The sequence below is a fragment of the Lytechinus pictus genome, chromosome 15 (genome assembly GCF_037042905.1).
Source record: "Lytechinus pictus isolate F3 Inbred chromosome 15, Lp3.0, whole genome shotgun sequence".
Classification (NCBI taxonomy): Eukaryota; Metazoa; Echinodermata; class Echinoidea; order Temnopleuroida; family Toxopneustidae; genus Lytechinus; species Lytechinus pictus.
Window position 1 is genome coordinate 2,772,904 of NC_087259.1, and position 14,935 is coordinate 2,787,838.

Here is a 14,935-nt window from a genome sequence, read left to right on the forward strand (position 1 = left end):
GCGTTTAGTATTGTTTTCTCAAAAAATGTTTTGATGCCCACTACGGAACCACAAGCCATGTGATCGATAATGGAAGTGCTGAACATGATTAAGATATAATTACATTCACTGTTAGAAAATTGCTCCTTAAAAAAAATCCTGCAGCAGAGTCTCGAGAACACCTGTAACCTTACTGCACTGTGTAATCTTACATGAATTTGTGTAAAGTTACAGAAAATTGGTATTTGGTTTATGTAACCTTACAAATTTATTGTAATAAAACTGTTTTCTCTATTTTTTAAAACAGACCTGTCCTATGAAATTGTAGAAAATCTTTCTGTAAAATCTTTTTTTTTTTCTTCTGTAATATCTTCTGTTTTTCTTATAGTGTTGATAAAAACAACAAAAAAGGCAAAAAAAAAGTGAAATATTTAGTAATTAAATGGCACAATTTAAACATCAGACTTACTGCTAATTCTCAAAAGGCTTAAAAACACACAACTGGTAATAACTGCGAGTATTTTGATAATGAAACAAGACAAGAAATCGGTATTTATATTCCTTTCAATTCAACAGTGCTTAGTCCACTACTGGGGTTACCCAGGGTAAACAAAGCAAAATAAATAAATAAATATAATAATAACGATTGCTATGATTGAGTAATGAAAACAAACAAACAAAAAAGTGTGTGTGTGCATGAAGGTGGATATGAGTGTGTGTATTGCGTGTAAGTGCAAGGTATACACAAGCTATTTTAGAGGGTTAGAGGCTTAGAGAGAGAGAGGGTGTGTGTGTGTGTGTGTGTGTGTGTATAATGTTAGGTAGAAAGAGAGATAGTGTGTGTGTGTGTGTGTGTGGCTAAAGAACACAATACAAATTTGCGTCTTAAGAGGCTTAGAGCGAGCAGAGAGAGGGAGAGAGGTTGGATGTGTGTGTGTGTGTGTGTGTGTGGAAGTGAGTGATTGTGTGAGATAGTGTGTCGCTAAAGAACACAATACACCATTTTCTTGAGTATCACGCGATTAAAGCACTTTAGTATATCGACATCTAAGAAAGATAACACTCACTTGAGAAACTCAAGTACACTAGCTTCTAAACTTGAAGCTCATCTCCCTCTTGCTGTCATGTCGGGAGAAATGTGTCAAGGCCTGTCATCGGACTCAAAAGGATACTTCAAGCCAATTGACACCGTAATATTTACCCAAGATTATTGAAGGAGTCTTCACGGAAGTCGCGCTATGCGGGTGGGAATAACTCGCCTCACTGTTTGCAGATTACAACAGAGAAGTGGCAATTTACTGTTGGATTGAGTCGGTGATACTTACACCGATTTGATGACATGGGACCGTTGATGAGACGCTGCCGGGAAGAACTGATGCCGAGATATAGGCCTATTGACATTGTTTTCCTGTAATACTTGTCTTGAAAATGGGTCTTGTGTGGTGTGTCGTATGTTTTTACGATATTCTTCAAAATAAACTGTATTTTTCACTTCCTTGGTCGATATACTGTTCAATATTAATTGCATCAATTCGTATCCATTCGTGGTAGTGACTTTTTGTCTGATTTTTCTCTCAAATTTACATTGGTAATTCTCTTTATATCAAATAAAGGCATTAAAAATCACGTTCCTTGATGTAAATGACCAACAGACATTTTTAATTTTTAAGAACAGTAGGCCTAAAAAGCAAATAAGCCGCAGAGCTATATAGGTCGACATCATATGGTTTCTTTTTTTTTTCTTCAAAATTATTATTACTTTTATAGGCCTATATGCCTGGTATATAATTCGTACAAGCTATGACTTGCTATGGATATGTGAGCAATCATCAAAGATCCCTTTGATAATAGTACTTATAGATACTATGAATAATTTGTACTTAAAAGAATAACCAGCTATTTTGCAAAATAGGGTCTATCCTGTTTTTTATATTTAAGTTTGACGTAAAAAAAAAAACTTTGTATGTACACTGGCCTCCCTTCTATTCTTTATTTTTTATGCCTAAGGATTTGGTCTTCCAATAAAAATCATTTGGAAGAAAAAAAGGTAACCAATATACAAAACATGATCTATGTTGAACGTATCTATGTGCATCTGTCATCAGAACTTTAAACATTAAAACCTTCGCAAGAACACGAAGCGGAAACCATATCTGCATATATACCCTGAAAGGTTATAATCATGATTAAAACAGCTAATGAAATGGAACATTTGTTTCAGGCTAATCCTTCATCTGTTGTGTTTCCCTTGTGCAAGCGATATAAAATGATCTCTCATTTTTGTTCCGCCACGCCGCAGTGTGTACATTCAAAATTGATGATAAGTATACACAAGTTTTGTGTACAGTATCGTTAAACAATAACTCTGTTTGGCGTGCTTGCTTCATGTACTCCGTCATCCATGTTGCCCGTTTTAATTTAATGTATACACAACATCTAACAGTCGTGTGTGTATGAAACAATATGCGTGACCCTGTTGGAATAAGATGCCCGCCATCATCAAAAACTACATCTCGGTTTTTAGACGTGTCAAAGGCCGGTGACGCAAAATGATCCGGCAGCCCCCGCTCTTATTACACGCATCAGCACCCTTAGGAAACGAATAGGAGACTGGGAAAAGAGGTTATGCAAACCATTATGAAGTGTAAGCTGAAATAAGCAAACAGAAAAAAACCCTTAAGCATCATGGTCGCACACTGAATTTGCTCCGGAGTCAAACAGAATTACTGGAATTAAATTGCCTCCTCAAGAATCGGGTCTAATTCTAGGCATCGGTTAGCAAATATTTTACTAGAGTGTTTTCACAAACAAATTTGAGTAATACTGTATTTTATGAATGAATTGGACTGTCCAAATGCTAATGAACCTCAATGTATAATCCTGTGTTTGGGATCGTTCGACAATCCGCCTTACAGTCTCGCTCTATAAGTCAAATAAAATACCATCAAATTATAAGATCCGGAAATGATCTTTAACTTGACAAAAAAAAATCAAACTGAATCTTCCTATCAGACATGTTGGTAAATTGCCAATTTGCGAAGGAATTGGACTTTGTTATGCAGTATATACAAACCCAAGGAACTGTGCGAAATCGTCCGCTTACGTTATAATTTCTTCAGTAAAATTCATACTTGATCAAGAAATCCTCTTACGAATGTCAAAAAATCAATACGAATAAAAATTGTGGGTAATGACAATGATGAAAAACTGAAGCATTTTTTTTTCATAATGCCTTTACCTTCCCTTATTTGAAATAGTACACATTATTGAAGAAATATAATTTTACCAAATTTTTGACGAAGTTAAGCTTTAATTTTTGAACGCAGTTTATACCTAACAAGTTTCGATTTTAAAAATGAAATTTCTACACCTCAATCCTGTTTCTGTATTTGCAAATATAAATTGGTGTTTTGTCTGGTGACTTTCTGGCATGATATTGTGTTGTCAAGAACAACCTTTTTTTTTGAAAGTCTGTATGAAATCTAAATAATTATGCTAGTTAACAGACCTTTTGGCCTGTATTCTGAAGTCAGGTTGTGTGCTCTTTCCTGATTCATCGACGGTGAAGACAATCATCTATTTATACTTCCTAGACAATTATGAATGATTTGAAAGCGAAATGAGCTGAAATATGATATCTCTACCGTTAGTGATTTATGTAACAATCGGCTATCCATACTTTAACCACAACTTTAAACCTGAGTTTAAGTTAAACCTGCTATCAGAATACGGGCCTTTGTGTTTAGAGAAAAATAAAGAAAAAAGTGAAATTCCTTACCTGAATATAGACCATAACTCGGAGTGCGATGAAACTCCAGAAAAGAGAAAGCATGAAGAAATCAAAATAATTCCACAAGTTGACAAAGAATCTAGCTCCATTGTACCACAATTCCTTGCACTTTTGCCACGTTTGACCTGCGAAAAGGGTGATAAATAAACTTATTTGAGTTTTATTAAACATAAATATTATCAATAGAACATTGTATTTACCCAAGACACAGTAACAAGTAGGTGGTAATATTTCATTTTGAATAAACAATGACGGGCAGTAATAGATAACAACTGGTACTTGATTCATCGATTCATCTGTTTCAATTCCTGTCCGATATTTTACACAATATTCATTTCATTTCAAGCTCACCAATAAAATTACAAAACAATGCGAAATTCATTATCTGAATGCGTTATCTATCATGAGTTTCAGAGAATTTTATCCCCAAAGTTTATGATACATTTACACCAACATAACAGACTCTAAATCGACCAATTAAAAGCAACTCGAAATAACGGTTTCGTTGTTGTGAATGTATCGCATATCGTACGAAACTTTCACCTTAACATATTCATTGCCAATGACACTGCTCTATGGTTTATAAGTTATACAATGATATTGTACACGCATGCTTTTTGTGAAATAAGCAAATTATGATAAACATATAAATTATACAAATCTTTGCAGAAAAAACCCCAAAAGATTGAACTTTAGTCATAATTGTTCATATATGTCAATTACATCAAAAATCACGGAAATAGTGTTTATCGACATCGGCCCACTCTTGAAGGTGCTATGAGAGCAAATCTATGTCAAGTATATAGCAGTACAATAATTCCACCTTCCATCATAATATTTTTTCAAATTTCGTTGTAATTTATTATCAGTATCATTGAAATTATTGCAGGACATGCGTTTATACATTGCAGGATATGTGTTTATACATAAAGGGATGAACTAATAAACTATACATGGGCTAATCAATGGATAACAACCCAAGTTAGTGTAGGTCTAAGAGTAATAATGTTTATTATGTTTATATTTTTCTTATATAGATATATATATATTAATGAGGCAAAGTGGTAATGCATTGTACTTAGTTCCAACAGTTTATTTTGAATTCCAAATTTTCGACGTTAAACATACGTCTTCTTCAGGGATACAATAAAGCTCACAGTACAATGCATTACCACTTTGCCTCATTAATATCATCTATGTCCAACACGCGGAATGTAATATCGTTATATATATACATGTATATATGATACTTTGTTTTGTTTTACTTATGAAAAAATATCATATTTTGTACATGCCTCAATTTATATTGTCTGTACACACTTTAAATGTTGGGCAAAATACTGTCCACTGTGTTGGGTAATTATGTTGGTAAAATATATCAAGTGCGTCCCAGAAAAAAAAACGAAACCAAGATTTATCTATGATTTATCATAACTTAATCACAAATACAATAGACAAGTGACCTACCATTGTAAAGCTTAGAATCTCCTCATTCATCTGAAATTACTAAAATTATTCCTCATTCACGCATGAGTGAGCAAAAACAATTTGAAGAAAGGATACCAAAAACTCATTTGGCGGGGGGTATCTGAATTTCAAAAAGAAAATCACATTCCTAAAAAGTTCAATATCTGCTCTTTTATTTGATACCTGAATCACAGAAAATGGTCAAGAGGTAAAAAGTTCTGTTCCCTGGAAACAATGCTTGTATTTCCATAATTTTATAAAATAAACGCGTTTCACCGGTTCCCCACAGAAGATATCGCACGATTAACAAAAGACTTAATGCATGGCTGATCGTCAACAAAACGGAGTGTCGAGTGACTCGGAACGCTAGCCTGTAAAACCTCTTCAGTTTATGAAATTATTGAAATTCAAACTTTATTCCAAATAAGCAGAACTTTGTTATTTCTTGATCATTTTCTGTAATTGAGGTATCAAATTGTAGAGCAGATATTGAATTTCTTAAAAATGTGGTGTTTTTTTTAAAACCCAGATACAGCCCGCCAAGTGACTTTTTGGTATCCCCTCTTCAAATTGTTTTTGCTCACTCATGCGTGAATGAGAAATAATCTAAGTAATTTCAGATGAAAGAAGAGATTCTTTACAATGGTAGGTCATTTGTCTATTGAATTTGTGATTAAGTTATGATAAATCATCGATAAATCTCGTTTTCTTTTTTTCTGGGACGCACTATATCTGGGCAATTTTTATCCAATTGCAAATTTATTACCCAATTATTAGTTTTTATTACCCAACTTTGAAAAATTTTAACCAATAGTTGCGTGGACAGTATGTTGCCCAGGGTTGGTTAAAAGTTGGGCATTTTTTTTGCCCAACTATTTTAAGAGTGTATACGTTTCATATGCAATTATTTTCGAGCACTTTCCTTTGTTATGTCGGAAATGAAATACAAATAAGTTGAATATATATGAAAATAAGTATATTCAGCGACAGTTTATAATACTTCCCATCATGTAAAAATATCCACAATTACCAAACTGTCAATTGAATTAATGAATCTAATATGTATATGATGAAAAGTGCATTTTCAAAAACTACAATTGAATTTTTGTGCAACTTTTGTGCAGCAGCTTGCATTGCAATGCCAAACACACTTTCTCATTATTTATGACATTAAATTGATATCACCTTTTAATGGCTGCTTATACCCTGTCGTATCATTATTATTCCGAAAATTAAACACAGTTGTGCAACTCCGAAATAGGCACTCTATTTGACCTCATGAATACCGCGAAAGCATATTTAAAGACGGAAATAAATTAATCTACTCGATCGAGCAATATTGCCGGCTTGCACGCAAAGTAAAGATAATTATTCTGTACAGTCAGTCGTGAAATAGCTCTGCATTCCAAACGAAATGAGGAAAAATGATGAGCGACTGATCTCATTTTTGTCCATGAAATATCGGTGGCTGGTCGTAGAATTCAAGGTCCATTTTAAAAGCGTTAGCTTTGCTGTGGTGTCAAGATAGAATCGCGCAGACTCGATCTATATAACATCGCTTTTCTTCTACATTAAATGGAAATGAATGTCAATTGAACCGGCATTTGAATTATGATAATAGATGATAGTGAATTATCATTCTCAATCCTGCTTCGCTTTTATGTTTAGAATGAGTTATTGTGCAATTTTGAGCCGCTTATCAAGTTAATTACGCATTTATTCATGCAACAGACGAGACAATAATAGCAGGAATTAAATATTTTTTTAGGAATTGAATTCCAGCACAAATGTTTTCTTTGTGCGTGTGTAATTTTTTATGCATCAGTTCCTCTTTACGTGTATCTCATCAATCTATTTACTATTTGCAGTTTGGCGAGGTTAATGGCTTCATATTGTAATATAGTTTTTGACCAATGGGAAGGACGTTATACCAAATGCAAAAAAATAATAATAAAATACCACACTCTATATATTCAGAAATCAAGTCCGAATTACGACGAAAAATGGTTAGTAAGAGAGTGGCAGCTGATTCAGAAAAGATAGTCGAACTATATAATGCAGAAAAGGAAGAACTATTGGGAAACGGGAACAGGCAAATGAATGAAAGGATGAATGAAGAAAAACGGGAAAGAAATTAAAAAAAAAGCTTAAGCAGTCAAGAAAGAAAAGTAAGTTTAAAATGGAAAAGAAAACGTGCGAAAATAAAGGAAATGGATAGACATGATGATAAAACTATACAAAGAGCAAAAATATAATAAGAACAAGAAGACTTGGAAGGGAGACAAACAAGGAAGACAAAAAAGAGAGGAAGAAGAAGAATAATAAGAGTAAGAAGAAGAAGAAAAAACAGAAGAAGAAGAAGAAAAAAAGAAAAACAAGAAGAACAAGAGGAAGAAGAAAAAGAAGAAAAAAGGAGAAGAAAAAGGTGAAAAAGAAGAAGAGGAAGAAAAAGAAGAAGAATAAGAAGAAGAAGAAGAAGAAAAGAAAAAAAAAAGAGAAGAAGCAGGAGGAGGTGGACGGGGAAAAGAATAACAAAGAGAATGAGGACAACAATAATAATGATAATAAAGACAAGGAAGAAAAATGCGGATTACTATAGGGTTGCAAAATTCCCGGGAATTTTCGCGGTGAAAACTTTCCATGGGAATAAACGGGAATTTATTGAATTTTCGGGAATTTTAAAGAAATGTTGGAATTTTCAAAAAGTAGCAGTTTTCTGATATTTACATACAGGAATTGAATGAATGAATGAATGAATGAATGAATGAATGAACTTTATTGATCTTCCTTGAAAAAGTAACATATAACAAGATACATGTACAATATCATATGCTAACGCATATGTCGAAAACGTTTAAAAGCAACATATATCGATAATTAAAGGAAAGTAATGTAAAGACAAGGAAGACGAGGAGACCTTTGGAAGCCAGGCTTGTTATACGGTCCCTCAGTATTGAAACAATACATTATTTGTTTAAAGCAAAACTTGATTCTAGCTAAACTGGTGGATAATACTAAATAAAAAGAAATAGGTTGTACTAAGGTTATACAAGGATACATATGTGGTTAAAAACTAATTACAGATGAATAATGGATATGTTGAAGAAAAAAAAAGTAGGTAAAAAAAAAAAAAAACCCAAAAACAGATACATAGATAGACAAATAGATAGATAGAATAACGGGGGGGGGGGGGGGGGGGGGGGGGCACGAAGTTACAAGATAGAAAATGGCAAGAGATAAGAGATTTGTTGGGTAATAATGAAATTGGTTGTTTCTATGAAATAAATATGCTAACGTCAATGGCAAATCACCTCTATGAAACTTATACATGAGTGACCCCAATTGCAAAAGATAAACATCTTCCAACTTCAAAAAATGATGAATTGAAGGATTACCCCGACAGATGATGCTTGATTTTGCTTTTTCAGCAAGTTAGAAGTCAAATATTATGGTAAGACAGTAAGACAAGGCAGAATTTCAATGAATTTCATTTAAAAGTTGATTTACTGTATTAGTTGCTGAATGGTACGTGCGATGGCAGTACATGGCACACGCTTTACACAGGGGATATACAGTGTTCATGGAATGATTCCTAATGGATATTCTGATCTTTTTGCAGATGATGAGAATCATTATTAATAATATTTAATAATGACATTATTGTAGCTATTAGCATTATTATATTGTTCTTAATCATGATTTAATTTCTCATGTATTTTTGCATAGCAGAAGTGAGAACTTGGTGCTGTTGGCGGCGTTAATTTGATGAGTATCGGGTTGCTGGTTCAAGCTTAAAGTTCATTTTAGTTCAATTAACCCTGTTCTAGAAATAAATATTTTGTTCATTATTTTCAAAATACTAGTTAAAATCAAATGAAACTGATATGTGATTGTCATTTAACATCACAAAAGATATGAAATTAATAGCAATTTTGTCAATCTCTATCAAGGTCAAAGGTAATTTGAGGTCAACATACTTAGTGCATGTTTTTTTTTAAATCCCTTTGTGAAAAATTATTAGTCTTAATTGTTTTTAAAGTCAGCCATTTTATTGCTATTTCTTGCCCCTCTCCCCCCTTTTTTTTTTGGGGGGGGGGGGTGAAGGGAGGCATCACATAAATGAATTAGTAATTAACATTTTTTCCTGAACTCTGTTTTTCCCAGTACCATAGCTGCTGGTGGGATCAGTCTGCTGTGCAAACCTAGTCTGCAGGCACAGACCCTCATTGAAACTTTGATTAACAAGTGGGTCTCCACGCAAAGACTAGCACATACAAAACTTGCTGTTTCCTAGAGCGAGAGGGTCTTCAGTACACAAGGCATGAGTAGGCTGCACATTCAGACCCTTAACTCGAGTGAAGGCTTCGCATAGCAGACCCTTCACTCAAGGAAAGTGGTCTGAATATGCAGCCTCAGGCCGCTGCCAATGACTTGTGTACAGAAGGTCCTTATGTTCAGCAGAAAGTTGCATTCGTGCTAGTCTTGTGTGAAGACCCTTTTGTGGATCGAAGTTTTAATAAGGGTCTGTGCGTGCAGACTACATGTAGGGGGCAATATTCTATTAACATGTTAGTATGTAATGGTAAATGGAAGGCAGGTTCTTACTTGTAAAACCCTTGATTTTAAAAGAAAAATGAAAAAATTGTGTTATACAAAGCCTTATTTTTTCATGTTGAAGTGATAAGTATCTTCATTTTGTAAATTATGCTCCATCATGTTATAGATTACATACATGTTACACGTATACTGTATAATGTATTTATCTACAGTTTGATGAGTATTTCATACCCTTGACAATTTAAAGAATAAAGAATAGTTTAAATACAAATGGAAAGTATAATATTCGAGGATATCAATTTATGATTTTGTATTTAAAAACACAATCACTTTTTGTGAAAAAAATAATAATTCCCTAAACTTTCCATGGAAATTTTTCCAAATTTCCGGAAAGTTTCCAGCCCTTTGCAACCCTAATTACTATAGATAAAAAACAGACAAGTCTAAGAAGAAAGAGTTCCATAGCGCGGGGAAGAAATGAACGGACGAAATATATCCCTATATACAGTTACACCAACGGAATCGATTCCAAAACGACCGATGGCATGTCATTGAAAATAACGCAATAGATTAGTTGTATCTATAGTTGGTGTCACCATTGTGACTAGGGCATACTGCATGCAATGGAGGAACAAAAGGGGTTATGAGAGGCTTTCGACAGAGAGGGAGAGAGAAAAAAAGGAAGAAATAGAAAGTGGGTAGAGGGATAGCAGTCATGATAACGGAAGAGCAGTTCCAACATCATGAACATAGTTGGAATAAGCAGGCATGTTTGCTGGGTTGGCTCGTTGAGTTGGATTCCAACATGGTATGTCAAGTAAACCCTTCCCTCTCGGTCAACACACACGACACGAGAGGCACGATCATACGTGTTATCGCGGTGACAAGTGGCGGAAATCGTCTTCCAATCAGATGGATAGCATTCGGGTCACGTGACGGAGGGCGCCATTTCATACCATGTGTTAAATACGGTCATCGCATTTTCAACACCTTTTTAATGGTATCAACGCTTTTACTCGCGTTATGATTATAATTAAATTTTGGTATAGGCCTATTACCGATTAGATTTCATAATTATCAAAATAACAGTAAGTGAAGGCAGTGTGAGTGTATGAGAGACAGAGTCAGAGAGAGGGAGACGGAGAGAGAGAGAGAAAGAGGGGGTATGTAACACGAATTTGAAATTAGGAGAACGTGGATCTCTATAATTTGAACTCATTACTAATGAAAGATTACGGATTCAGATGTTGGGTTTTTTACCCTCTTCCCGTACTTTGAAAACAAACATAAAAAGCATGATACCCATCACTCTTAATTCAGTAAGCATCATATGATTATGTTTTAATTCTTGTACTTGAATAATTTTTTTTTAGCAATAAACCATTACAATAACCATGAATGAACAAAAATGTACAGGCGATTACCCAGCATCCCATTTTGATGTGACTGTCCTCAAATTATATCCGGGGTCAGTTTCATCATGGTCACACGAGAAGGTGTAATTATATTCTCATTTTGGCGGGAAAAGGTCATGGAATGGAAGTGCTCTATTTGATAGTTGAATGATCACAGAGCATGATTTCCCATTCACTTTTAATTTGGAATTCTTTCGACTGACCTTTGTATATGGCCTGCTATATATTAAGAAATTGCTTTGCTTCTCTTGTTTTCAGACTCAGTGATTGTTTTTCCTCGTCTCTAAAAATCCCATATTTTCGTGTATTCGTCAACGAAGTAATATTCGTCAATCAATCGAGTCGAGGAATCAAGTCGATTGATCAATCACAATCAATCAATCAATCAATCAATCTATCCATCCGTCTTGACTAATCAATGTATTTACTCATTTGTAAAGATATGACATTTCATTTGCTGTAAGTAATTCATTTCGTTTATGTCAAGAATTGAAGTTATTATCAAATAAAAACCATTAAATACAATGTAAAAAAATCCATCCATCCATCAATGAATAAAACAATCAATCGATTGATCTATCTATATTCTCTCTCCATAATCTACCTATCCACTTATCAATATAGAAGACATATACCTTTCTCTAGAAACGCATGTAATATAACGCAACACGAAAATAAGGCAAAGTGCAGTAATTGAGAAACACATTGAGTAAAAAAGTTGAATGATCTTATATGACCATGGCCTCGATCAAAGAAAAAAAAATCTAGAAAAAAAAATCATACGAGTGAATAATAGGAATGATACCCAGATGTGATCCGAGTGCATGATGGTCTTCACAGTTAATACTTGAATTATAATTAGATGAAGATATTAATGTCCACCTGAGAAATATGTTTGTGTGCTCCGATATTAATGTCTCGTCTGGGTTTATTCGTCATCTCTTGCTATCCGCTTTTTGTCTTTTTTATACGTTTTTGTGTTTATGTTTAAATGTCGGCTAACTGCTTGGAGGGGGGGGGGGTGCATAATTTTTTTCTCATTCAATTCTATTTCATAGTTTATTGTATTTTATTGCTCAGCTACAAATTTATTGTTATGTTATATTTTGTAATATTTAACGACTACGTAATTGATGTTTTTACTTTTTTATGAGGCAATGTATAACGGTCAATAATTTTGAATACAATATTATTTTAACTGTATGACTTATAATCTCTATTTAATCTCAGAGGCCTTACTGTTTTAAAAGCTCTGTATCTTTTTAGTGACTAATTTATTTATGTTTTCTACTTCATGTGTTATCAAGCTATTGCTATTGTATATGTATATAAGATTTATTGCTAATTTACTTCGATTATTATGAACCAATTTTTATATTGTAATTCTATTGTAACTGTTCATTTGACACATAAGAAATAATAACATTTGAACTGAATGTAATTGCTCAATAGCAGAGTCATTGAAATATTATATTCTGTAATGTTTCGATTATGTATCTACTCAGCTGCAAGCAATTAAACTGAATGACTACTACTACCAAAAAAATATATATCATTTTGGCGATACACGTTTAAATACCGATCGCGCTTATGGCAGTGGGCTTTGTAATTAATTAGAAATGTCAAACAACGGCTCTGAATGGCTAATGTTGGTACATGTATATATCGATAATTTGAACATTCTGATTGGTCAATACAAGTTTTGCTGATTTTACGCTGCTCACCTTTTTATTTACTTCCGTTCTTTTTAAAGAAAAAAATTGAAGATAAAATATATAAAAGGATTGAAAATGGAATATCTCCATTTTTTTGAGACATGATAAGTTGTGATAAAGCAGTTGGAAATTACACTCCATTTTTATAGCAACAAAATCAATATTCTCTTTTCAGATTATGTTTCATTTTTGTTTTCGTTTAGTTTGTTTTCATTATATTTCCCCTTATTGTTATTCTCGATGTTTTCTGGGCGATGGGATAAAAATGAATGTTGAAATCTATCTTCAACAGTGCCCGCCTTTCATGGTAACGAAACGTTTTTCGATAATTGTTTGCTGTTATTGCCGACTTTATATATTCATGATTCTAATTCTATCAACACGTCCGATCGCACATTCAAATTAATTAAGAGCAATAAAAACCAATTATGTGACAGATTTTCACCCCTATCACTGGGAACACGAAGAACATTTTCTGTCCTCAAATCGGGATTTGTTTGAGGAAGTAATAACTGATAATGCAGGTATGCTGTAGTAATATGAGGCAGAGAGCGGGAACCACCGCCTGACTTACGCCTGAATAATCAGTCTGACGTAGGCTCTACATGCTGGTCTTTCATTGGGGGCGCTGTGGGAACGGCCCCTTTCCATTTCTTTCTTGAAATTTTACACCATGCATTCATCAGACCATTAGTGGTTCTGCGAGTTTTTCACACAAAAAATATTTGACGTTTTTGGTTCGTTTCCTTATTTGATTGAAAAGTCATTGGATAATTCTGGGATTTTTTAAGCGAATGGATGTACTTCACTTCTCCTTTTCTGTTTTTTAAAAATAATTTCAGTCTACGTCCATTGAGAAATTTGTGATTTTGTGTGTGGGGGACTAAAGGTAGTAATCATTGCAATTATGGGGAAAAGTAATTGCTGGTCGGATGTTTGTGTTTACGTAATAACTTACTCATTTGCTAGCTATGGCGGATCATTAAATAAAAAACAAAACAAATTGTAACTAAATGGTTCATATTATTCATGATGATTGATTATTTTTAGATTTATAACTGAAATAATTTTTCACGTTCTCAAAACCCCTATCAAGTAATATTATTTGTATGCAAGATTATAATTTTCAACATTCTAAAAAGATTGAGTAATTCTTTGACCCTTATCAGGCAAAATGTATGATTTATGGGTAAATTGAAACGCAACATTAGGTGAAACTTACACAGTATTACTAGGTATCTTTTTATCCCAAACATGCATGTTCCCTTTTTACCCAATATATGGTAAACTTTTTAGATTGTAAACTTCAATAAAACAATGGAGGGAGATATTTCAGTATTTTTCACTGTAAACTGCCTACAACTCATCCATATACCAAACCCCAAATTAAAACCATTAACAAACACCAACCAAAAATACACGAGTCAACCGTCTTATATATCCACTTGTACTGCTTTAAAGCGTTCATCCGGCCAGCTAGCTCGCTACAAAATGATCAATTACCATCGCACTGGGTAGGGGCAGGCGTGTGATGTAAATCGGAATGGTTTAATCAAACACGTGAAGTGATTTGGAAAATAATTCATCACGATATACTGAGCAATATCACGGGAAGACTGGATGTGGACTGAATTCATTTTGGCATACCAGCCAGAGAGGAGAATAGATAGATATTACAGCCCCTCCCCCTCCTTCCCTGAAAAAAAATCTGCAGCCCCTATAGGCTATAGCTTTCTCAACTAAAATATCGGTGTCGCGAAAATGCAGTCGAATGGAGGGATGAGGGCGGAGGAAGCGAGTGACTGAGTGTGACCGAGGTAGATAGATAAAAAGATAGATAGATAGATAGATAGATAGATAGATGGATGAATAGATAGACAGACAGATAGATAAACTGTTGGCAATTGGTATTTGGTGTATGTAACTTCACAGATTTATTGTAATAAATCTGTTTCCCCCTATTTTAAAGACAGACCTGTTTTGTAAAATTGTAGTAAAATTGTCGAAAATCT

General features: G+C 33.9%; 1 protein-coding gene across 1 annotated transcript in view; it reads right to left on the minus strand.

The window, feature by feature from the left end:
- Positions 1 to 3,892, minus strand: part of LOC129277617 (short transient receptor potential channel 5-like) — a 36,273-nt gene extending 32,381 nt beyond the window's left edge. The window contains exon 1 of the mRNA XM_054913774.2: positions 3,758 to 3,892. Coding sequence (XP_054769749.1) covers positions 3,758 to 3,811 — 54 coding nt within the window. The 5' untranslated portion in view covers positions 3,812 to 3,892. The remainder of the gene's footprint in view (positions 1 to 3,757) is intronic.
- Positions 3,893 to 14,935: the final 11,043 nt, after the last annotated feature.